Source organism: Coregonus clupeaformis, unplaced genomic scaffold (genome assembly GCF_020615455.1).
Source record: "Coregonus clupeaformis isolate EN_2021a unplaced genomic scaffold, ASM2061545v1 scaf0421, whole genome shotgun sequence".
NCBI lineage: Eukaryota > Metazoa > Chordata > Actinopteri > Salmoniformes > Salmonidae > Coregonus > Coregonus clupeaformis.
This window is the reverse complement of record NW_025533876.1, coordinates 287688-312252: the sequence shown is the minus strand read 5'-3', so window position 1 is coordinate 312252 and position 24565 is coordinate 287688. Positions and strand designations below refer to the sequence as shown.

At 42.7% G+C, this 24565-nt stretch overlaps 1 protein-coding gene across 1 annotated transcript; it reads right to left on the bottom strand.

Moving 5' to 3' along the window:
* Positions 1-13431: 13431 nt before the first annotated feature.
* Positions 13432-22498, bottom strand: LOC121556657 (B-cell CLL/lymphoma 6 member B protein-like). The gene is made up of 4 exons (XM_041870541.2): positions 22459-22498; positions 21998-22109; positions 21659-21786; positions 13432-15145 (listed from the first exon to the last, which is right to left on the bottom strand). The coding sequence occupies exons 2-4, from the start codon at positions 22098-22100 to the stop codon at positions 14222-14224; spliced, it is 1155 nt and encodes a 384-aa protein (XP_041726475.2). The 5' UTR covers positions 22101-22109; positions 22459-22498; the 3' UTR covers positions 13432-14221.
* Between the last annotated feature and the right edge of the window lie 2067 nt (positions 22499-24565).

The window sequence follows — 24565 nt, the reverse complement described above, 5'->3', positions numbered from 1 at the left end:
AACACAGGCGACAGGCACTGAGCTATATATGAACAGCGACAGGCCGTGCAGCCTTGGCCTTCTGCTAAATGTACCTCTTGCCATTCCTCTGTAGCGGTCGAGGATCTTGACACTACTGGGTCGACTTGCGAGGACGCGCTCCCGTGCCACCTTCAGTTCGAGTAGCTGTAATTTCCTCCGCAATGCCCTGTTTTCTTTTTGGCTTTGAGAAATTTCCAAACGAAACACTGCATAGTCGTCGTCTACGAGTTTACATATGTCAGCTACGGCTGCATTCGCTAGCACCTCCATAATGGAGGCTATTTGAGTGTGAAAAACCATACAGTTAGCCATTGTTAGCAGCTAGGTAGCTAACGTTACCTAGATAACATCTATCAACCAAGTCCTGTCTCCAACGCGAATTAAACACTACCTGGGGTAAGTATGTGATGCTGCGCAGTTAAATGAGTCATAGTTTGAGTTCAAGGGGTTGAATAAATGTCTAAATAACAACAATAAAAATGATAACGTTGAAATTGTTCTTGGTCACTTTTCATTTCCGTTTACATTGAAGAGAAAGGATGTCATTGGGTGGCGTCATAGCTCATAGGGTGTGGCTAAATAAAAAATGGTATGTGCGCTGTTCATTGAAATACAGTACTACAGTAATCCCTCGTTTATCGCGGGGGTTACGTTCCGAAAATGACCCGCGATAAGTGAAATCCGCGAAATAGAAAACTTTTTTTTTTTTACAATTAGCAACTATTACATGTATACAAATACAGTGACTCACGTGTAGGCCGTTTCACTGCTCTTCAGACTGGGCCGCTGCATCCTGACTGCGCTCTGCAGTGTTCTCTTCTTCTGAAGCCCGCGGTGCAGGTGTGTTTGTTCGGGAGAAGAACATAGTGATAGGCAGCTGTTGTCGCTCTTTTTTCTTCTTTGCAAAAAGATCCTTGTACACCGACATGCCACCATCGATTACGTTGGAGAACTGTAACGAACGGCTCATCAAAGGGTCCCATTTCATTAGGAGATGTTCGAAATTACAAGATAATTTGGCCAACTTAATGTAAATTTGCCAAGCTGTTTTATGTACGTACACATAACTGCACGAGACGACAAAATGATAGCACAATTCGTAGCATGTTTTGATACAAGAAGCGGGAGTGAGTTTTTAGCGAATCAGAATGCAGAGCACAATGCACAAAAAAAAAAATGCATTATGAAAATCCGCGAAATAGCGAATCCGCGATAAGTGAACCGCGAAGTGGCGAGGGATCACTGTATCTGTATATTTTAAGCTGAGAGCAGATTTGTTTAGAAATAAGTGTGTTAGCAAGAACAGAGTAGAATCAAATAGAATACAATATAGTGACTTTATTCCATCTACATCACCTCAGTAAGGTCAACCATCTTAGCCAATTTTTGGGGCATCTAAAGCTCATTTCCTGCATTTCTATACAATCTAATATGACCCTTTTGGGGTCACTTACTGTAAATAAGAATATATGTTTCTTAACACTTCTACATTAATGTGGATGCTACCATGATTACGGATAATTCTGAATGAATCGTGAATAATGATGATGAGTGAGAAAGTTATAGACGCACAAATATCATACACCCCCCCAAAAAAAAATGCTAGCTAACCTCCCCTGTTAGTGTAATGGTGAGAGGTTAGTATGTCTTGGGGGTATGATATTTGTGGGTGTAACTTTCTCACTCATCATTATTCACAGTTCATTCGGAATTATCCGTAATCATGGTAGCATCCACATTAATGTAGAAGTGTTTAGAAACATATTCTATTATTATTTACAATAAAAGTGACTCCAAAATGACACAATACATTATTTACCATTCATTTCTATTGGGCAAAAAAGTATCTGAAACACAACCAAAACAAACAGCAAATGCATCCAACAAATAAGTATAGTCACAAGCTTGATGTAGTCATGGCGTGCTATAAATGTGGGACCAAATACTTAACCTTTTACAACTTTAATGAGTGCATTTGTCCCAATACTTTTGCTCCCCTAAAATGGGGGGACTATGTACAAAAAGTGCTGTAATTTCTAAACGGTTCACCCGATATTGATGAAAAATACCCTCAAATTAAAGCTGACAGTCAGCACTTTAACTTCATAGTGATTGTTTGATTTAAAATCCAAACCTTTGGAGTATAGAGCCCAAAAAAAATGCTTCCCTGTCCAAATAATTATGGAGGGCACTGTAATTCATATCATAGGCATAATAGTACTGTAGAGCTCTTTTTACTTGCACACAATATAGCTGGATCGCCCCCTGTCCTGCCCCTAGGGGTCCACAACCCAACACACCCCACTCAGCTTTAGGATCTTAGTGAAAGATTCATTATTGGTTTCAGGTGTGTTAGGCCAAGGCCAGAGTGACAACCAACAGTGAGGCAGACCCCCAGGGCCAGGACTGAGCAGCCCAGCAGCTAGGGATTGCCTAAATAGGTATCTCCCCTGACTTGGGCATGTTTTCAATACAGACTCCTTTTGTCGTACAGTATTCCATATAAGGCATCCAGACCTTATGAAATTTGCACAGTATACCTTGAAACGTGTAATAAATCAAATCTAGTGATATATAACTTGACATTTCTGCCATCATTGTGACATTGTGGGAGGACAATCAACCTTCCAATTAATGGCATGGCATTTCTTAGCTGCTATAAATGCTAGGTTACACAGTTTCTTATGATAAGTCTCTAGTGTCTACATTTCCAAGCAAAAAAAAAACAGGTAGAAAAGAGAATCTGTAGACATGCTGCGATAAAACTACATACTCTTTGCCAGAATTCAGCCAGCCTTCACAACATATGCAAATATGTCCCCTTTTGTGTTTTACACCTCCAGCAGAGGAATTACATTTCTGAGTGCATGATATTCAGTTTCTCTGTCATATAGTATGTTCTATGGATGGTCTTAAACTGCAGTAGTTTATGTCTGAGATTATATGAACATGAATGGGCATTCAAACATATCTGTATCCATTCATTATCATCATTGTTTTACATGTTTTGTGTCATCGGGAAAAGCCTCTATCAACCCTTGATACAGTTTGGAAATCAACTAAGGTTTGTCAGCCTACCTTACAATATACTGAACAAAAATATAAAAATATAAATGCAACATGCAATAATTTCAACGGTTTTACTGAGTTACAGTTCATTTAAGGAAATCAGTCAATTGAAATAAATTCATTAGGCCCTAATCTATGGATTTCACATGACTGGGGTTCTCTGCCTCTAACCCTGTTGCAGGGGCTGAGTCACTGGCTTGCTGGTGCTCTTTCATGCCGTCCCTGGGAGGGGTGCGTCACTTGAGTGGGTTGAGTTACTGACGTGATCTTCCTGTCTGGGTTGGCGCCCCCCCCTTGGTTTGTGCTGTGGTGGAGACCTCTGTGGGCTATACTCGGCCTTGTCTCAGGATTGTAAGTTGGTGGTTGGGGATATCCCTCTAGTGGTGCGGGGGCTGTGCTTTGGCGGAGTGGGTGGGGTTATATCCTTCCTGTTTGGCCCTGTCCGGGGGTTTCTTCGGATGGGGCCACAGTGTCTCCGGACCGCTCCTGTCTCAGCCTCCAGTATTTATGCTGCAGTAGTTTATGTGTCGGGGGCTGGGGTTAGTTGGTTATACCTGGAGTACTTCTCCTGTCTTATCCAGTGTCCTGTGTGAATTTAAGTATGCTCTCTCTAATTCTCTCGTTCTCTCTTTCTCTCTGAGAACCTGAGCCCTAGGACCATACGTCAGGACTACCGGGCATGATGACACCTTGCTGTCCCCAGTCCGCCTGGCCTTGCTGCTATTCCAGTTTCAACTGTTCTGCCTGCGGCTACGAAACCCCTACCTGTCCCAGACCTGCTGTTTTCAACTCTAAATGATCGGCTATGAAAAGCCAACTGAGAGACCTGAGCCCTAGGACCATACGTCGGGACTACCGGCCGTGGTGACTCCTTGCTGTCCCCAGTCCGCCTGGCCTTGCTGCTATTCCAGTTTAAACTGTTCTGCCTGCGGTTATGGAACCCCTACCTGTCCCAGACCTGCTGTTTTAAACTCTAATGATCGGCTATGAAAAGCCAACTGAGATTTATTCCTGATTATTATTTGACCATGCTTGTCACTTATGAACATTTTTGAACATCTTGGCATGGTTCTGTTATAATCTCCACCCGGCACAGCCAGAAGAGGACTGGCCACCCCTCATAGCCTGGTTCCTCTCTAGGTTTCTTCCTAGGTTTTGCCTTTCTAGGGAGTTTTTCCTAGCCACCGTGCTTCTACACCTGCATTACTAGCTGTTTGGGGTTTTAGGCTGGGTTTCTGTACAGCACTTCGAGATATTAGCTGATGTAAGAAGGGCTATATAAAATAAAATTGATTGATTGATTGACTGGGCAGGGGCGCAGCCATGGGAGGGCCTGGGAGGGCATAGGCCCACCCACTTGCTAGCCAGGCCCACCCACTGGGAAGCCAGGCCCAGCCAATCAGAATGAGCTTTTCCCCCACAAAAGGGCATTATTACAGACAGAAATACTCCTCAGTTACATCAGCTGTCCGGGTGGCTGGTCTCAGACGATCCCGCAGGTGAAGAAGCCGAATGTGGAGGTCCTGGGCTGGCGTGGTTAAACATGGTCTGCGGTTGTGAGGCCGGTTGGACATACTGCCAAATTCTCTAAAACAACGTTTCTTATGGTAGAGAAATTAACATTATATTATCTGGCAACAGCTCTGGTGGACATTCCTTCAGTCAGCATGCCAAGTGCACGCTTGAGACATCTGTGGCATTGTGTTGTGTGACAAAACTGCACATTTTAGAGTGTATTTTTTATTGTTCCCAGCACAAGGTGCACCTGTGTAATGATAATGCTGTTTAATCAGCTTCTTGATATGCCACACCTGTCAGGTGGATGGATTATCTTGCCAAAGGAAAAATGCTCACTAACAGGGATGTAAACAAATTTGTGCACAACATTTGAGAGAAATAATATTTTTGTGCGTATGGAACATTTCTGGGATCTTTTATTTCAGCTCATGAAACATGGGACCAACACTTTACATGTTGCGTTTATATTTTTGTTCAGTATAGTTTCAATCTTTGAAGCTTCTGGCTTGTCTAGTGTTTGCTGCACAGAGTGAATAAAGTGTTGCATCTGTAAAAGTTCACCTTCGTGCCGTCACAGACTGGTCTTCACTGGTTGTCTGACCTTGCTGAGACCGCGGTCACCATCTGATCCTGTTCAGATGAGGCATGACAAAGAATTAAGAATTACCTTGATGTACATTTATACATCCAAGAATAGAATCAATGGTTCAATAATTTAAATGACCATTATTCCCAGATCCCAGACTGTAGCCTAACCACCAACTCAAGATAGAATTTTGTATCCATTCACTGGCTGTTATAATATACTGCAAAATTCACCTGAGCTCCGTAGACTGGTCTTCCCTGGCTGTCTGACCCTGTTGGGACGCCTGTCACCATCTTATCCTGCTAAGAGACATGATGAGCATAGTGCTGTGTACTGACTGTGCACCATGACAGTGAAGCCTGTAATGATGTTTATACCGTGTCAGTGTGAAAAGCAGGGAATTAGCTAGGGAAACTGACAGATCAATAACGTTACATTGCTATACTGACTAATAAAAACTCACACTACGCTGAAGAAACGTCAGAATATATCGGTCTTCAATCGTTTGGCCGCTGGTTTCATCGTTTGATTCAGGTCTAGTGTGATATAGGCAAAAATAATAGCTAAAGTTAGTGAGATAGCTAGCTAACGTTAGCCAACTTTTGGCTAGCTCTAGCTTATGGTACATCATCAAATTTACTTCTGTTGAAATGGGACAAAACAAAGGCTACAGCTAGCTAGAGCTGAACTGGCTGTGGTTGCTACTAGCTAACTAGCTGCTAGTAGTTCATTCATTTCAGTCGAGTGGGGATGAAACATTTGCTAACATAACATGTCAGTTACACTACTAGCTCAGCACTGGGAATAAATACTTTCCCCCTGTCAAACAGCATACCTTGCAAGCTAGATCAGTCAACTAAAAAGTAGCCAGTTTCTGCTCTGCTTACTTTTACAACTCTGAGAAAAAGCACAACACGGACAGCAGCTGCCTCTGATCATCTCTCCTGTGCTGGTCCTATAGGCCAGCCTTCCAGAAGCTTTGCCTTCACACAGCTTGTCTGCATGCTCTGTGGTGTCTGTGCAGCCCTAAATCCAGCCGGTTTAAACCGGAAAACAGCCTGCCCGACTGCTCTGAGGCGTCTACATGGTCCTAAAGCACACCGGCGACGCGTTTTGTATCACAGTGCAATTATAAAACTGTGGGGGACAAAAATGCAATTTCAGAATGTTGGAGGGTCATGTCCCCCCCGTCCCTAGTGAAAGTTACACCCCTGGTCCTAGCCTAGGTTTACTGTCTCTCTAAAAACAGGTATTTACAAGCCTGTTTCAAATGACATGTTAACAAAGGGTCAATGAGGGGTAAGTGGTTAATAACCCTCCTAAACAGAAGTAAACAAGTCGTACACTGACCCAGTTTGTAGAGACCAGTCAGTCTGGAATATCAAGTACAGGTTCACTTTAGTGCATGTTTAATATTTCACTTCAGTCATCACACAACCTGAAGGTATCTTATAGGCCATTTACTGCAAACAGCTTGAGGTCAAGGACTGTAGACTAAACACAGTGACATGGTGATGTACACTCCCCTACGTAGTTATTTGGACAGTAAAGTTAAAACTTTTAATTTGGCGACAGACAGATTATGTTGTGCCCAATTGAAATTAATGGTAAATAATGTAGTGTCATTTTGGAGTCACTTTTATTGTAAATAAGAATATGTTTCTGAACACTTATACATTAATTTGGATGCTACCATGATTACGGATAATCATGGATTAATCATGAGTAATGATGAGTGAGAAAGTTAAGAGGCATAAATATCACCAACAACCAAAACAAACTGCAAATGCATCCAACAAGTTCGTAGAGTCACAAGCTTGATGTAGTCATTGCGTGTTAGGAATATGGGACCAAATACAAAACGCTTGACTAATTTAATAGAAATATAAGCATAGCCGCAGCAAGTAGGGGTGCTGAGGGTGTTGCAGCACCTCAACAAAACATTCTCAGCACCCCCTGGTGCACGTGAGCCTGAGTGTGCACAGGAGGCTGGACGTGCACATGACTTTGAGTACTCACAGCCGGTTGGACAGGAGGTTTAGTCTGAATAGGAGGTTTAGTCTGAATAGGAGGTTTAGACTGGAGAGGAGGCTTAGGCTGGACAATAGGTTTAGACTGATAAGGCACAGACAGTTGTCTTGGTGGTAGCACTTGAGAGTGGAGAATGTGCATATTGGGGCTGAGGCACTGTTGGATGGTTGCCTTGAGAGGAGCTGGTAGGGAAGAAGCTTGTGAGGAGGATAAATGTTCAGGCTGAGCGGTTGGTAACATGGAACCTGTAGGGAAGGGAAGAGACTCCTGTCAACTCTGTGGGGGTTGTTGTGGCAATGGTGAACTTTCCATCTGGGCCGCCACATTACTCTTCCTCCACTCCTCCATCTGGTCACATAGCTCCTGAACTATAGAGGGAGCAGCCTCTGCTGGCTGCACCAGTGAGTGAAGGATAGCTACTGCTGCGGGAAAGAAAGCCATTCTGATAGTCATCGCTTTGATAAAATGAATTTTAGAATACTTTGGAAAAGTTTAAACATTACACACATCTTCACTACTTTATATGTCACATAAACATTCATGTAGGCACTATCATTTCCTCATTATAAAACACCAGCATCAAACAACAGGACAAGGTTGTCACTTGTCATCAGTGAAAAGAATGTTCAGACACCATCACATCAACCATCACCATATCATCTACTCATCATACTCATTCTTTCCTCAGTTCACCTCATCCAGTTCCCAGAAAAAGTATTTGCCCCCTTTCTAATTTTCTCTACTTTTGCATATTTTTAATACTGAATGTTATCAGATCTTCAACCAAAACCTAATATTAGATAAAGGGAGCCTGAGTGAACAAATAACACAACAATTACATACTTATTTCATTTATTTCATAAACAAAGTTATGCAACACCCAATGCTCCTGTGTGAAAATGTAATTGCCCCCTTACATTCAATAACTGGTTGTGCCACCTTTAGCTGCAATGACTCCAACCAAACGCTTCCTGTAGTTGATGATCAGTCTCTCATGTTGCTGTGGAGGAATCTTGGCCCACTCTTGCATGCAGAACTGCTGTTACTCAGTGACATTTGTGGATTTTCAAGCATGAACTGCTCGTTTCAAGTCCTGCCTCAACATCTCAATTGGGATTAGGTCTGGACTTTGACTAGGCTATTAAAAAACTTCAAATTTGTTGCTCTTTAGACATTTTCATGTAGACTTGATTGTGTGTTTTGGATCACTGTCTTGCTGCATGACCCAGCTGCGCTTCAGCTTCAGCTCACAGACAGATGGCCTGACATTCTCCTGTAGAATTCTCTAATACAGAGCAGAATTCATGGTTCCTTCTATTAAGGCAAGTCGTCCAGGTCCTGAGGCAGCAAAGCATCCCCAAACCATCACACTACCACACTTGACCGTTGGTATGAGGTTCTTACTGTGGAATGCAGTGTTTAGTTTTTGCCAGGCATAATGACAGCCATTTTGTCCAAAAAGTTGTACTTTTGAATCATCTGTCCATAGAACATTCTTCCAAGAGTCTTGATGATCTTCCAGGTGCTTTTTGGCAAACTTGAGTAAATTTTTGTCCTGAATACAAAGTGTTATGTTTGGGGCAAATCCAACACAACACATCACTGAGTACTACTCTCCATATTTTCAAGCATAGTGGTGGCTGCATCATGTTATAGGTATGCTTGTAATTGTTAAGGACTGGGGAGTTTTTCAGGATAAAAAAGAAACAGAATGGAGCTAAGCACAGGCAAAATTCTAGAGGAAAACCTGGTCCAGACTGCTTTCCACCAGACACTGGGAGATGAATTCCCCTTTCAGCAGGTCCATTTCCTAAAAAACAAGGCCAAATCTACAATGGAATTGCTTAACAAGATAACAGTGAATGCTCCTGAGTGGCCGAATTACAGTTTTGACTTAAATCTACTTGAAAATCTATGGCAAGACCTGAAAATGGTTGTCTAGCAATGATCAACAACCAATTTGACAGAGCTTGAAGAATTTTGAAAAGAATAATGGACAAATGTTGAACAATCCAGGTGTGAAAAGCTCTTACAGGCTTTCCCAGAAAGACTCACAGCTGAGATATTTTATTTTTCTTCTGTATTTCATTTTCAGTACATTTGCAAACATTTCTAAAAACATGTTTTCACTTTGTCATTATGGGGTATTGTGTGTAGATGGGTGAAAAACTATTTAATCCATTTGGAATTCAGGCTGTAACAACAAAATGTGGACTAAGTCAAGGGCTATGAATACTTTCTGAAGGCACTGTATTTGGTTACAAGCAAATGATTTACGGAACTACCTCACAATCTCACCTTTCCGTTGATGGTTTAGAAATGTGGCCACATGGACGAGAAGGGGGTAGCTGCATCCCAATATTCACCCAGCTCAATGTAACATCGATAGGTTTAGGCTACTACGTGATACTAGAATTTTTCCTATACCCATCATGAGGTTGCTACAACTTAGCCTACAAATAAAAGTTGATAACGTAGATGCACACGTCGAGAGACAAATTGGCGTAATCAAGGTGACACAGTGACACATTCAATACCACCTTGAACACTCTTGCCTGCATCTAGCTGATCTAGAGTGTAATCATTAGTCCAAGCAGTTGCAAACGAGTTTCTATTGGACAAATTCAGGTAGGTTTATCCCTGTTTCGTTCCGTTTGCTTCTGTTTAAACAACGTTTTTCAACTAAATTGGCAGAATTAATATACCCCTGATCACCCGCACACACAGTTCACCTTCATAGCAGCCACATACAAACAGCATAACCATTTAGGTCATTGTATAATTCCTTCTCGCATCTATGCGCTCTCCTCCTCTCACCTTTTCCCTTCACTTGTGGACTTCAGTGCACAACACAACAGCTGTCTGTGACCAGGTGAAAAAACCATTCCAAGCCAAACCATCATACCATAACAGCTACACACAGCCCACATCGTTGTCAATGTCACAATATTAGCGAACGTCATAGTCAACATAGCTAATATAACTAACATGTTAGTAAACCTGCTACAATCACGCAGTACAGTGTACAGCAAGCAGATTAGCAGTTACACCAGCGGGCCACGGTGGCAATAAATTAATACAACCGAAGCTTACCTTGACTCGGAAGAGTTCTGTTGCATAGCCTTAGCCAGCTAGCTAACATAAATAGCATTCTTCTCTGTTCGAGCCGGGTGTGAGTAAATCAAATTGTATTTGTCACATGCGCTGAATACAACAGGTGTAGACCTTACAGTGAAATGCTTACTTACAAGCCCTTAACCAACAATGCAGTTTTAAGAAAAATAAGTGTTAAGTAAAAAATAAATAAGTAAAAAACAATAATACAAAAATAATTAAAGAGCAGCAGTAAACAGTAGCGAGGCTATATACAGGGGGTACCGGTACAGGGTCAATGTACGGGGTCACAGGTTAGTCGAGGTAATTGAGGTAACGTACATGTAGGTAGAGTTAAAGTGACTATGCATAGATAATAAACAGAGTAGCAGCAGCGTAAAATAGGGGGTGGGGTGGGAACAATTCAAATAGTCCAGGTAGCCATTTGATTAGCTGTTCAGGAGTCTTATGGCTTGGGGGTAGAAGCTTTTAAGAAGCCTTTTGGACCTAGACTTGGCGCTCCGGTACCGCTTGCCGTGCGGTAGCAGAGAGAACAGTATATGACTAGGGTGGCTGGAGTCTTTGACAATTTTTAGGGCCTTCCTCTGACACCGCCTGGTGTAGAGGTCCTGGATGGCAGGAAGCTTGGCCCCAGTGATGTACTGATGCCATCCGAGCAGTTGCCATACCAGGCAGTTGCCATACCAGGCAGGATGCTCTCGATGGTGCAGCTGTAGAATTTTTTGAGGATCTGAGGACCCATGCCAAATCTTTTCAGTCTCCTGAGGGGGAATAGGCTTTGTCGTGCCCTCTTCACAACTGTCTTGGTGTGTTTGGACCATGATAGTTTGTTGGTGATGTGGACACCAAGGAACTTGAAGCTCTCAACCTGCTCCACTACAGCCCCGTTGATAAGAATGGGGGCGTGCTCGGTCCTCTTCTTTTTCCTGTAGTCCACAATCGTCTCCTTTATCTTGATCACGTTGAGGGAGAGGTTGTTATCCTGGCACCACACGGCCAGGTCTCTGACCTCCTCCCTATAGGATGTCTCATCGTTGTCGGTGATCAGGCCTACAACTGTTGTGTCGTCTGCAAACTTAATGATGGTGTTGGAGTCGTGCCTGTTCATGCAGTCATGGGTGAACAGGGAGTACAGGAGGGGAATGAGCACGCACCCCTGAGGGGCCCCCGTGTTGAGGATTAGTGTGGTAGATGTGTTGTTACCTACCCTTACCACCTGGGGGTGGCCCGTCAGGAAGTCCAGGATCCAGTTGCAGAGGGAGGTGTTTAGTCCCAGGGTCCTTAGCTTAGTGATGAGCTTTGAGGGCACTATGGTGTTGAACGCTGAGCTGTAGCCAATGAGTAGCATTCTCACGTAGGAGTGTGCAATAGAGATTGCATCATCTGTGGATCTGTTGGGGTGGTATGCAAATTGGAGTGGGTCTAGGGTTTCTGGGATAATGGTGTTGATGTGAGCCATGACCAGCCTTTCAAAGCACTTCATGGCTACAGACGTGAGTGCTACAGGTCGGTAGTCATTTAGGCAGGTTACCTTAGTGTTCTTGGGCACAGGGACTATGGTGTTCTGCTTGAAACATGTTGGTATTACAGACTCAGTCAGGGAAAGGTTAAAAATGTCAGTGAAGACACTTGCCAGTTGGTCAGCACATGCTCGGAGTACACGTCCTGGTAATCTGTCTGTCCCTGTGGCCTTGTGAATGTTGACCTGTTTAAAGGTCTTACTCACATCGGCTACGGAGAGTGTGATCACACAGTCATCCGGAACAGCTGATGCTCTCATGCATGCTTCAGTGTTGCTTGCATAGAAGTAATTTAGCTCATTTGGTAGGCTCGTGTCAAAAGGGCAGCTCGCGGCTGTGCTTCCCTTTGTAGTCCGTAATAGTTTGCAAGCCCTGCCACATCCAACGAGCGTCGGAGCCGGTGTAGTACAATTCAATCTTAGTCCTGTATTGACGCTTTTTAACGTTTTTTAAGTTCCTCTTTGTTATGACACAAGGCTTAGATTTTTGTATTCACACATCTTTAACACAAACAACTGGACAATGGTCACTAATGTCTTGGGCGAAGACACCAGTAGAAACAAATTTCTCTAGTGTATTCGTTAAGATAAGATCAATCAGAGTTGACTTTGAAGGATCTCTAGGGTTGGGCCGTGTAGGCTTAGTCACCAGCTGGGTAAGATGAATATCATTACATGTCTTTTAGATTGTCTGAAGCCTGCATTTCCCAATCATAATTTAGGTCACCCAGGATAATAACTTCTGATTTAATAAAAGAAGACAACAAACTAGTTGACTCCTCGTGTGCACATAGGTTAGCCGAGGTAGGACGGTAGACCCCTATAACAGTTACTGATACATTTTTCCCCGGACAAAGGCTCAAATGTTTGGGCAAGGGAAATGGATTTCAGTAAAGAAACAGATAAATTATTTTTAATAAGAGCTGCCTTTCAGCTCTGAACACATTACAACCAATATTAATCAGAGTCCAGAATGACCCCAGAGGTCCAAGTTTCAGTCAATACCAGAATGTCCGGATTCGTCTGCATAGCCCAGATCTTGATGTAATCCAGTTTAGGAAGTAAGCTCCTAATGTTCAGATGCATCAACCCAAGTCCTTTATGATTTTTTAAGTCACAGAGTCTCCAACTCAAACAACCTACGTTCAAGAGGCGGTTGCAGGCCCTGTCTGATGGTTGATATTGATCTACACTGAACAAAAATATAATCGCAACATGTAAAGTGTTGGTCCCATGTTTCATGAGCGGAAATAAAAGATCCCAGAAATGTTCCATACGCACAAAAAAATTATTTATCTCAAATGTTGTTCCCATCCCTGTTAGTGAGCATTACTCCTTTGCCAAAATAATCCATGCACCTGATCAAATCACCGCCTAGAGTCGATTGACGCACCTGTGCGCCAATGTAATTAACATAATACAACAATTCCTATCAAAATCAGTCTGTTTAAGCTAGAGATATCTGTTTTTGCATTGGATGCGTGTCAATCCGTCTATGTCGGCCTTCCGCATCTGCGGTGTAAAGTGGCAAAGCTACAGCGCTGTTTGTCAGACCAGGAGACATCCCGAAAATCGGTCTTCTCATGAAAACGGTTTGTCCGACAAACTAATATGACCACTCTATGGAAAGATGAGGCTCTGATGACGTTTTGCCTATGGGACTCGTCTGAAGTCGGTACCGCCGATATGCCAACTTCTGTCTGTAGCGTCCAAATCATTTGGGCTACAAACTAATATGACCCCACTGTAGAAAGGGGAGATTCGTTTTGTTCTACGACCCCCACAAGTGTCATGGGACTCGTCTGAAGGTAACCCGGTACCCGTAAAGAATAAATAATGGAAGTAGTTTTGTGTCCGCAAAAAAGGGTTAAATATGTGTAAAAAAAAACGTATATCTCCTAGCTATAGGACAGACACTTTAAAACCTTAACACGGAGGAGAAGGGATCTTATTGGTTTCCGTCATAGCTCAAAGGGTGTGGTTAAATTAAATAGGGATGCGCGCTATTCTTTGAAATACGGTACTACTTATTACATTACACATCAAATCTCCTATAAGTATCTTTCAAGCTGTGAGCAGACTTGTTAGGAAAGAACAGTGTTAGTAAGAATAGAGTAGAAAAGTATAGAATTACTTTATTCCATCTACATCACCTCAGTAAGGTAAATATTCAACTGTCCTTGTTCTAGCCTCTAAAAACAGGTATTTACACAAGCCTGTTTCAAATGACAAGTTAACAAAGGGTTAATGAGGGGTATGTGGTTAATTACCCTCTTACCCCAAGACACTTCACATGATAACTATAATATGTCAGCTAAAGAATGGTTCCCAGATATCCCCTGTGTACATCTCAAGCCACACTGCTACACATTTTTCCCGTTGTGGACACTCTTATGTCTAGTAAGGTTAGTCAGGAAGGAGAAGCTCTTGTAACATAGTTTGCACTTGAAGGGCCTCTCCTTGGTGTGAACGGTCTGGTGCTCCTTTAAATAGTTTGCCCTAGCGAAGCACTTCCCACACGTGGGGCAGGAATAGGGCTTGTCGGCGTCCGTACTAATGCTCGGCCTCTCACGTTGTGATCCAATGACACCAGAGGAGATAGAAGCATGAGCCACCGCCCTCAGGTGATTAGTCTTTGAGCTCCCTCCTAGACCTCTAGCCATTGTTTGGGTGTTGTTGGGATTGTGTGCTGTGTTATAGGCTAGGTACCTCTTCTGATGAACGCCCATCCTGACCCTGTCTGTACTCATGGGGTAACCATGACCAGGAAAGCTAGACCCAGGTTGAGGCCGTCGATGAACCCAGTCACCAGGCTTTAGAAGAGACTCTGAAGGAGAAGACAGACTTGCTGATAGACTACCACCAGGGGGTTCTCCCACTGCTCTCTGTGAAGGCTGAAGCCCAGGGTAACCTGCTCTGTTCATCATGGATACTGTGGTGTTTGTATCATAGGAACAGGAGGATCTATCTCTATCAGCCCCAGGTCCTGCTCCATCCCTGCACTGAGACTGTGAAGAGAAGGGTCTGGGCTGCTGACTGGAGCCTCTGTCTCTCTGATGACCACCAGGACTGAGGTTGTTCAGTCCACCTGTCCACAGGTTGTTTTCTGTGTGGTGGTGGAGTCTTTGTCCCTCGCGGTTGGGTCTTGGTTCCAACTCAAGAAGGAACCGCGACGGCTCCTGATCCAGTGTCCTGATCCGGGGCCAGGGTTTCTGACCAGCCACTTCAGTGATCCAGTCTCTCCCGCCAGCAACACCGGAAATCAGCAGGTCCTCATAGACTGCAGACTGTAAACACAAATTGTACAGAAGAGCATATAAAGATTTATATAAGAACATCTTTGCTGTACACACAGAAACATTATAGAAGGTTAACCACAGTCAAACCCATCTATAACACTGTGATTCAAGTACCTAACAATATGGCACCATTGGAGTATTATTATTATTTTTAATCCATATGTGTTGATTCAAGAATTAAGTATAATGTTTTGGTTCGACTGAGATAAGGGAAACTCAGTCCCTGCAATGATACAAAAATAACCAAGTCATTCAGCACAGAGTCAATTTTGGTATTGTGTTGGTCTTCACAAAGTTCGCTGCTTCAGTGTTATGAGATATTTTTGTCAGATGTTATTATGGTATACTGAAGTATAATTACAAGCATTCCATAAGTGTCAAAGGCTTTTATTGACAATTACATTAAGTTTATGCAAAGAGTCAATATTTGCAGTGTTGACACTTCTTTTTCAAGACCTCTGCAATCCGCCCTGGCATGCTGTCAATTAACTTCTGGGCCACATCCTGACTGATGGCAGCCCATTCTTGCATAATCAATGCTTGGAGTTTGTCCGAATTTGTGGTTTTTTTTTTGTCCACCCACCTCTTGAGGATTGACCACAAGTTCTCAATGGGATTAAGGTCTGGGGAGTTTCCTGGCCATGGACCCAAAATGTTGATGTTTTGTTCCCCGAGCCACTTAGTTATCACTTTTGCCTTATAGCAAGGTGCTCCATCATGCTGGAAAAGGCATTGGTCGTCACCAAACTGTTCTTGGATGGTTGAGAGAAGTTGCTCTCGGAGGATGTGTTGGTACCATTCTTTATTCATGGCTGTGTTCTTAGGCAAAATTGTGAGTGAGCCCACTCCCTTGGCTGAGAAGCAACCCCACACATGAATGGTCTCAGGATGCTTTACTGTCGGCATGACACAGGACTGATGGTAGCGCTCACCTTGTCTTCTCCGGACAAGGTGTTTTCCGGATGCCCCAAACATTCGAAAAGGGGATTCATCAGAGAAAATGACTTTACCCCAGTCCTCAGCAGTCCAATCCCTGTACCTTTTGCAGAATATCAGTCTGTCCCTGATGTTTTTCCTGGAGAGAAGTGGCTTCTTTGCTGCCCTTCTTGACACCAGGCCATCCTCCAAAAGTATTCACCTCACTGTGCGTGCAAATGCACTCACACCTGCCTGCTGCCATTCCTGAGCAAGCTCTGCACTGGTGGTGCCCCGATCCCGCAGCTGAATCAACTTTAGGAGACGGTCCTGGCACTTGCTGGACTTTCTTGGGCGCCTTGACGCCTTCTTCACAACAGTTGAACCTCTCTCCTTGAAGTTCTTGATGATCCGATAAATGGTTGATTTAGGTGCAATCTTACAAGCAGCAATATCCTTGCCTGTGAAGCCCTTTTTGTGCAAAGCAATGATGACGGCACGTATTTCCTTGCAGGTAACCATGGTTAACAGAGGAAGAACAATGATTTCAAGCACCACCCTCCTTTTAAAGCTTCCAGTCTGTTATTCTAACTCAATCTGCATGACAGAGTGATCTCCAGCCTTGTCCTCGTCAACACTCTCACCTGTGTTAACGAGAGAATCACTGACATGATGGCAGCTGGTCCTTTTGTGGCAGGGCTGAAATGCAGTGGAAATGTTTTTTGGAGATTAAGTTCATTTTCATGGCAAAGAGGGACAATGGAATTAATTGCAATTCATCTGATCACTCTTCATGACATTCTGGAGTATATGCAAATTGCCATCATCAAAACTGAGGCAGCAGACTTCGTGAAAATTAGTATTTGTGTCATTCTCAAAACTTTTGACCACGACTGTACAGTACTTTTATTATACAAAATATGTGTAGAATAATGTTTCTGACTATGGTAACACTTTACATTTCTGTAAATCTTGTGCCCTCACTTTAGAAAAGGTTCAACATTACATTACACACTACTTCCAGTCAAGTAAACATGAATTAAGGCACTATAATTTCCTCATTATAAAACACCAGCATCAAACAACAGGATAAGTTTTTCACTTTTCATCAGTGAAGCATTTTTACAGACACCATCACACCAACAATCACCATATCATCTACTCTAACTCATCATACTCATTCTTTCCTCAGTTCATCTCATCCAGTTCCCTACTACATCCAAAACAAACAAAATTAACTACAAACAAACTAACTAGTACTACATTACATGTCACTATACACCAGGGTTTCAGTTAGGAAAATGTGGCGCTGGACATTTGACCGGCAGCATTTTACCTGACATTTTAGAAATGTACCAGACCCATATGCATTGGCTGCATAACCTGATTAGGGCATCCAACCACGGTGCTCAGAATGACAGAACATGCAACGAGGATGCAACTGCGTGCATCCTTCTTACTGAATTCCGATGCGCACTGTGAAGATTTACTTTTCCTCAGCCAACAAGACGAGTAACAAACAGCAAAAGTACTAGCCTATGTAAATCTTCGATCCCCCATTAGAAAGGTTTACCTATTCTAAACAGCATGGTCATTATACAGGTGCACCTTGTGCTGGGGACAATAAAAGGCCACTCTAAAATGTGCAACACAATGCCACAGATGTCTCAGGTTTTGTGGGAGCGTGCAATTGGCATGCTGACAGCAGGAATTTCCACCAGAGCTGTTTGCCAGAGAATTTAATGTTCATTTCTCTACCATAAGCCGCCTCCAACATCATTTTAGAGAATTTGGCAGTATGTCCAACCGGCCTCAAAACCGCAGACCACGCGTATGGCATCGTGTGGGCGAGCGGTTTACTGATGTCAGCGTTGTGAACAGAGTGCCCCATGGTGGCGGTGGGGTTATGGTATGGGCAGGCATAAGCTACGGACAACGAACACAATTGCATTTTATCGATGGCAATTTCAATGCACAAAGACACCGTGACGAGATCCTGAGGCCCATTGTTGTGCCATTCATCCGCCGCCATCACCTCATGTTTCAGATTGATAATGCACAGCCCCATGTCGCAAGGATCTGTTCAAATTTCCTGGAAGCTCTTCTCTGAGCAGAGCAGGAAGGCCTATTGCCCTAGTGATTCCAGACTCCACACAGACACAGTGTGTAGCCTACACATGCTGCTCCAGAAGCAATACTGTTCTTCCTTCAGACAAGCATGCGGCAAAACTTTGTTCATTTGCACAATGTGTCTCGTTCACATTCGCTTGTAAATAACCAAATTCACCAAAAATGACATTCGGTAGCTCCTACCTATACAGTGGGGAAAAAAAGTATTTAGTCAGCCACCAATTGTTGAAGTTCTCCCACTTAAAAAGATGAGAGAGGCCTGTAATTTTCATCATAGGTACATGTCAACTATGACAGACAAAATGAGAAAAAAAAATCCAGAAAATCACATTGTAGGATTTTTTATTTATTTATTTGCAAATTATGGTGGAAAATAAGTATTTGGTCAATAACAAAAGTTTCTCAATACTTTGTTATATACCCTTTGTTGGCAATGACACAGGTCAAACGTTTTCTGTAAGTCTTCACAAGGTTTTCACACACTGTTGCTGGTATTTTGGCCCATTCCTCCATGCAGATCTCCTCTAGAGCAGTGATGTTTTGGGGCTGTCGCTGGGCAACACGGACATTCAACTCCCTCCAAAGATTTTCTATGGGGTTGAGATCTGGAGACTGGCTAGGCCACTCTAGGACCTTGAAATGCTTCTTACGAAGCCACTCCTTCGTTGCCCGGGCGGTGTGTTTGGGATCATTGTCATGCTGAAAGACCCAGCCACGTTTCATCTTCAATGCCCTTGCTGATGGAAGGAGGTTTTCACTCAAAATCTCACGATACATGGCCCCATTCATTCTTTCCTTTACACGGATCAGTCGTCCTGGTCCCTTTGCAGAAAAACAGCCCCAAAGCTGTTTCCACCCCCATGCTTCACAGTAGGTATGGTGTTCTTTGGATGCAACTCAGCATTCTTTGTCCTCCAAACACGACGAGTTGAGTTTTTACCAAAAAGTTATATTTTGGTTTCATCTGACCATATGACATTCTCCCAATCCTCTTCTGGATCATCCAAATGCACTCTAGCAAACTTCAGACGGGCCTGGACATGTACTGGCTTAAGCAGGGGGACACGTCTGGCACTGCAGGATTTGAGTCCCTGGCGGCGTAGTGTGTTACTGATGGTAGGCTTTGTTACTTTGGTCCCAGCTCTCTGCAGGTCATTCACTAGGTCCCCCCGTGTGGTTCTGAGATTTTTGCTCACCGTTCTTCTGATCATTTTGACCCCACGGGGTGAGATCTTGCGTGGAGCCCCAGATCGAGGGAGATTATCAGTGGTCTTGTATGTCTTCCATTTCCTAATAATTGCTCCCACAGTTGATTTCTTCAAACCAAGCTGCTTACCTATTGCAGATTCAGTCTTCCCAGCCTGGTGCAGGTCTACAATTTTGTTTCTGGTGTCCTTTGACAGCTCTTTGGTCTTGGCCATAGTGGAGTTTGGAGTGTGACTGTTTGAGGTTGTGGACAGGTGTCTTTTATACTGATAACAAGTTCAAACAGGTGCCATTAATACAGGTAACGAGTGGAGGACAGAGGAGCCTCTTAAAGAAGAAGTTACAGGTCTGTGAGAGCCATAAATCTTGCTTGTTTGTAGGTGACCAAATACTTAATTTCCACCATAATTAGCAAATAAATTCATTAAAAATCCTACAATGTGATTTTATGGATTTCTTTTTCTCAATTTGTCTGTCATAGTTGACGTGTACCTATGATGACAATTACAGGCCTCTCTCATCTTTTTAAGTGGGAGAACTTGCACAATTGGTGGCTGACTAAATACTTTTTTCCCCCACTGTATATGTATAACTATCTTTGCAATTAGTTTATTTAGTTTGTGATCGTTAGCATATTTAGTTAGCAGCCTCCATTGAAATTCTGGAAAGACACCAATGGGCTTTTGGCACCCCCTTGTGTACTAAGCCAGTAGTAACCTATATCTATATGCTATGAGAGAACAGTATAACGATATGAAAATATGGATACCGCCCAACCCTACAAAACATGCATCCTGTTTGCAACAAGGCACTAAAGTAATACTGCAAAAAATGTGGCAAAGCAATTCACTTTTTGACCTGAATACAAAGTGTTGTATTGGATTTGCCCCCAACATAACACATTACTGAGTACCACTCTCCATATTTTCAAGCATAGTGGTGGCTGCATCATGTCATGGGTATGCTTGTAATAGTTAAGGACTGGGGAATGGAATGGAGCTAAGCACAGGCAAAATCCTAGAGGAAAACCTGGTTCTAGCAATGCAATAAAATGCAAATGAATTACTTTAGAATCATACAATGTGATTTTCTGGATTTTTGTTTTAGATTCCGTCTCTCACAGTTGAAGTGTACCTATGATAAAAATTACAGACCTCTACATGCTTTGTAAGTAGGAAAACCTGCAAAATCGGCAGTGTATCAAATACTTGTTCTCCCCACTGTATATATATAAAAAATGTATTCACTAACTGTAAGTCGCTCTGGATAAGAGCGTCTGCTAAATGACTAAAATGTAAATGTAAATGTATTGACTCAGGAGTGTGAATACTTATGTAAATTAGATATTTCATTTTTAATAAATTAGCAAAAATGTCTAAGAACATGTTTTCACTTTGTCATTATGGGGTTTTGTGTGTAGATGGGCGAGAGAGAAATCTATTTAATCCATTTTGAATTCAGGCTGTAACACAACAACGTTTTTCATAAGTATGAATACTTTCTGAAGGCACTGTATTTACATTGACTGGTATTTCAATCAATGAATAGGCAAAAGAAATCATGGTATATTTTTATTCTCCTGGACAATTTGCCCGCGCCAATTTTATTTAGCGGCTAAAGGTTGGCTATTACCGGCTAATGGAAACCCTGCTATTCACTATACATGGGCCGTGTGCATTTTCTGCTGGTGTATCTTGAGGTAGCTCCTCTCTGAGAACCTCTTCCCACAGTGCATACAGGTGAACAGCCTCTCTCCCATGTGCATCTTCAGGTGCATCTTCAGCTGGTGCTTGTGGGAGAACCTCTTCTCACACTGGGGGCAGCTGTAGGGTTTCTCCCGTGTAGACTCTCTGGTGCCTCTTCAGGCTGGACGATTGTGAAAAACTGGCCCCGCAAAGGTGGCAGCCCAACGGCTTCTCTCCCGTATGCATCCTCTGGTGGATCTCTGGTTGATATTACTTGCTAGATATTGCTGCACTGTCGGAACTAGAAGCACAAGCATTTCGCTACATTCGCAATAACATCTGCTAACCATGTGTATGTGACCAATACATTTGATTTGATTTGACCTGTTTGGGGAAACTGAAGGCTTTCCAACAGACCAAATCTACGCCTCACCCTGGTCTCAGCCAGTCTGTTGTCATGGAGACTAAGTTTGGTTGTTGTTTTGTGTTCGACTGTCTGTTTCTGGTTGTGGTTAACAGTGTTGTTCCCCAGCCCAGAGTTGAGGACGCTGTCCCATCCACTGACCTCCACTATGTCGCCTCTGGTCGTGGTCTGCTCGGTGACGTTGTCCCCTGGGCCCTTGGCTGCATCCGTCTGGGTCTGGGAATCCAAGATGGTCGCCCAGTCTCCTCTATTAGCCTCTAGCCAATCACCTGCAGGAGGAGGTTACAAAATAGACTATACAAACATGGCAGAGAACTCTACATATGGAGTTTAAAAAAAAAAGTATATTACTTGGTGAAGTTCATACATTGTGTGTTTTTGATTTCATTTTATGAATGAAGAAAAAACAATAGCCAGGAGTATCACTATTCCTATTGAATATCTATTACTGTATGTAGGCTATATGTATTTCTCCCTTACCTTGCTCCCCCATCTTTAGTTCACTCAGCAGATCAATGCTCTCTGGTCCATCCTCTATCGTCTCCACTTTGACTAGCAGCAGATCAGGCTTCCCATCCTCCATGTCTACTGACTGTAAGAGACACAGAGTGAGATGATGTTGGATCAAGAAATCTGATATGAGCACCCTGCTATGGAGCATCTTCTGATTGGGCAATGAGGGATTGCTATGAGAGCTATGCAAACATGTTAGTTGATTTGATTGATACCTGACACTTTAATGGTTTGATAATTCAAAGGCATGGTCCCACACTTAAGACAAAAGACCTGGGCCCGTATCCACAAAGAGTCGAGGATCAGGTCTTATTCATTATGATCTAAAAGGCAAAACTGATCCTATATCAGCACTCCTACTCTGAGAGGCTTTGTGGATACGGGCCCTGACCTAATACCATTCAGACAGTAGTTCACAGTGGGCTCACCTCAATGAGACTGTGTGTGGTCCTGTGCTGCTCAGCTGGTTCCTCTGTGGGTTCAGGAGGAGGTGTAGTCTGGTTGTCCTCCATGTCCTTGGTCCCCTCAGGGTTCCCCAGACCCTCCTCACACCCCTCTTTCACCAGCAGCACCTCTGGACCCTCCTCCTCCTGGAAGAGACCGGTGATACAGATTACACAGACACACACTCCCTCAGAGGTATGTACACACAGATAATAAACACACTTTAAACATGGAGTGTTTACCCATCCCCACTACATTTGAGTCCTATACTGTAGTTACAGAATTACTTCATCATTGTACACCCGTAATGGTGGATATGATTGATTGATTTTATTTGTCCGTTTAAAAAATACATGAATACACACAGTACAAAGATTAAAAATAAAAAATAAAAACGTGACCGGAATTGCAGAATAAAGTCAGAGAACTATTTCCATTGTGGTCTCAATTTTTTTGACATAAATACATATACAATTACATACATAGACACATTACAGAGATACAGACCAAAACAAAGTTATACTGTTCACTCATTAGCCAGCTTTTGACATTCTTTTAAAAAAGTGTTTATGGTTGGTATGGCTTTGAGTTGCCGTGGTAGTTTGTTCCATTCAACAGCACCAGTATATACAAATGTGTTCTACCAGATAGACTATATTTTTAAAACAGTTCAGGTATATACAAATGTGTTCTACCAGATAGACTATATATTTAAAACAGTTAATATTAGATTATCTGGCTCTGGTATTATGCTGGTGGACATTTCTAACAAATGAAAAATTGTTGGATAGGTACCTAGGGGCTGAGTCCATGATATCTCTGAGGACCAGACTAAGTTTAATTAATTCGACTATTCAAATGTTCGACCTCCAGATGAGTATGAGGGTGGAGTTTAAGTAACATTTTTACAAACTTATTTTGGCTGGTCTGTAGCTCATTCTTTAGATGTTTGGGGCTGCTGGTGAACCATGATGTGCAGGCATAATCAAAGTGACACTGGACTAGCGCACTTGCCAGAGCCTTTAGGGTGTCAATGTCATTTTGAGGTCTGAGCTAGGAATGACATTTTTTGGTTTATCTTTGTTAAGAAAGTATTCAGACCGCTTGACTTTTTCCACTTTGTTACATTACAGCCTTATTCTAAAGTGGATTAAATTGTTTTTTTTTCCTTCATCAATCTATACACAATACCCCATAATGACAAAGCAAAAACAGGTTTTTATAAATTCTCCCCCGATTGCGCAGTTTGGCCGGGCGTCCAGCTCTAGGAAGAGTCTAGGTGGTTCCAAACTTCTTCCATTAAAGAATGATGGAGGCCACTGTGTTCTTGGGGACCTTCAATGCTGCAGAAATGTTTTGGTACCCTTACCCAGATATGTGCCTCGACACAATCCTGTCTCGGAGCTCTACGGACAATTCCTTCAACCTCATGGCTTGGTTTTTGCTCTGACATGCACTGTCAACTGTGGGACCTTATATAGACAGGTGTGTGCCTTTCCAAATCATGTCCAATCAATTGAGTTTACCACAGGTGGACTCCAATCAAGTTGTAGCAACATCTAAAGGATGATCAATGGAAACAGGATGCACCTGAGCTCAATTTCGAGTCTCATAGCAAAGAGTCTGAATACATATGTAAATAAGGTATATGTTGTTGTTTTTTATTACATTTGAAAAAATGTCTAAAAATCTGTTTTTGCTTTGTCATTACGGGGTATAGTGTGTAGATTGATGAGGAAAACAATTCATTTAATCAATTTTAGAATAAGGCTGTAATGTAACAAAATGTGGAAAAGGGGAAGGGGTCTGAATACTTTCCGAAAGCGCTGTATACTAAATAGTCTCAATGAAAAGTCCAATTTTGTATTTATTAAACATAAACAAATACACCCTATGAAAACCAGAAATACACTATATATACTAAAGTATTTGGACTCCTCTTCAAATTAGTGGATAATGCTATTTCAGCCACACCCGTTGCTGACTGGTGTATAAAATCGAGCACACAGCCATGCAATTTCCATAGACAAACATTGGCAGTAGAATGGCCTTACTGAAGAGCTCAGTGACTTTCAACGTGGCACCGTCATA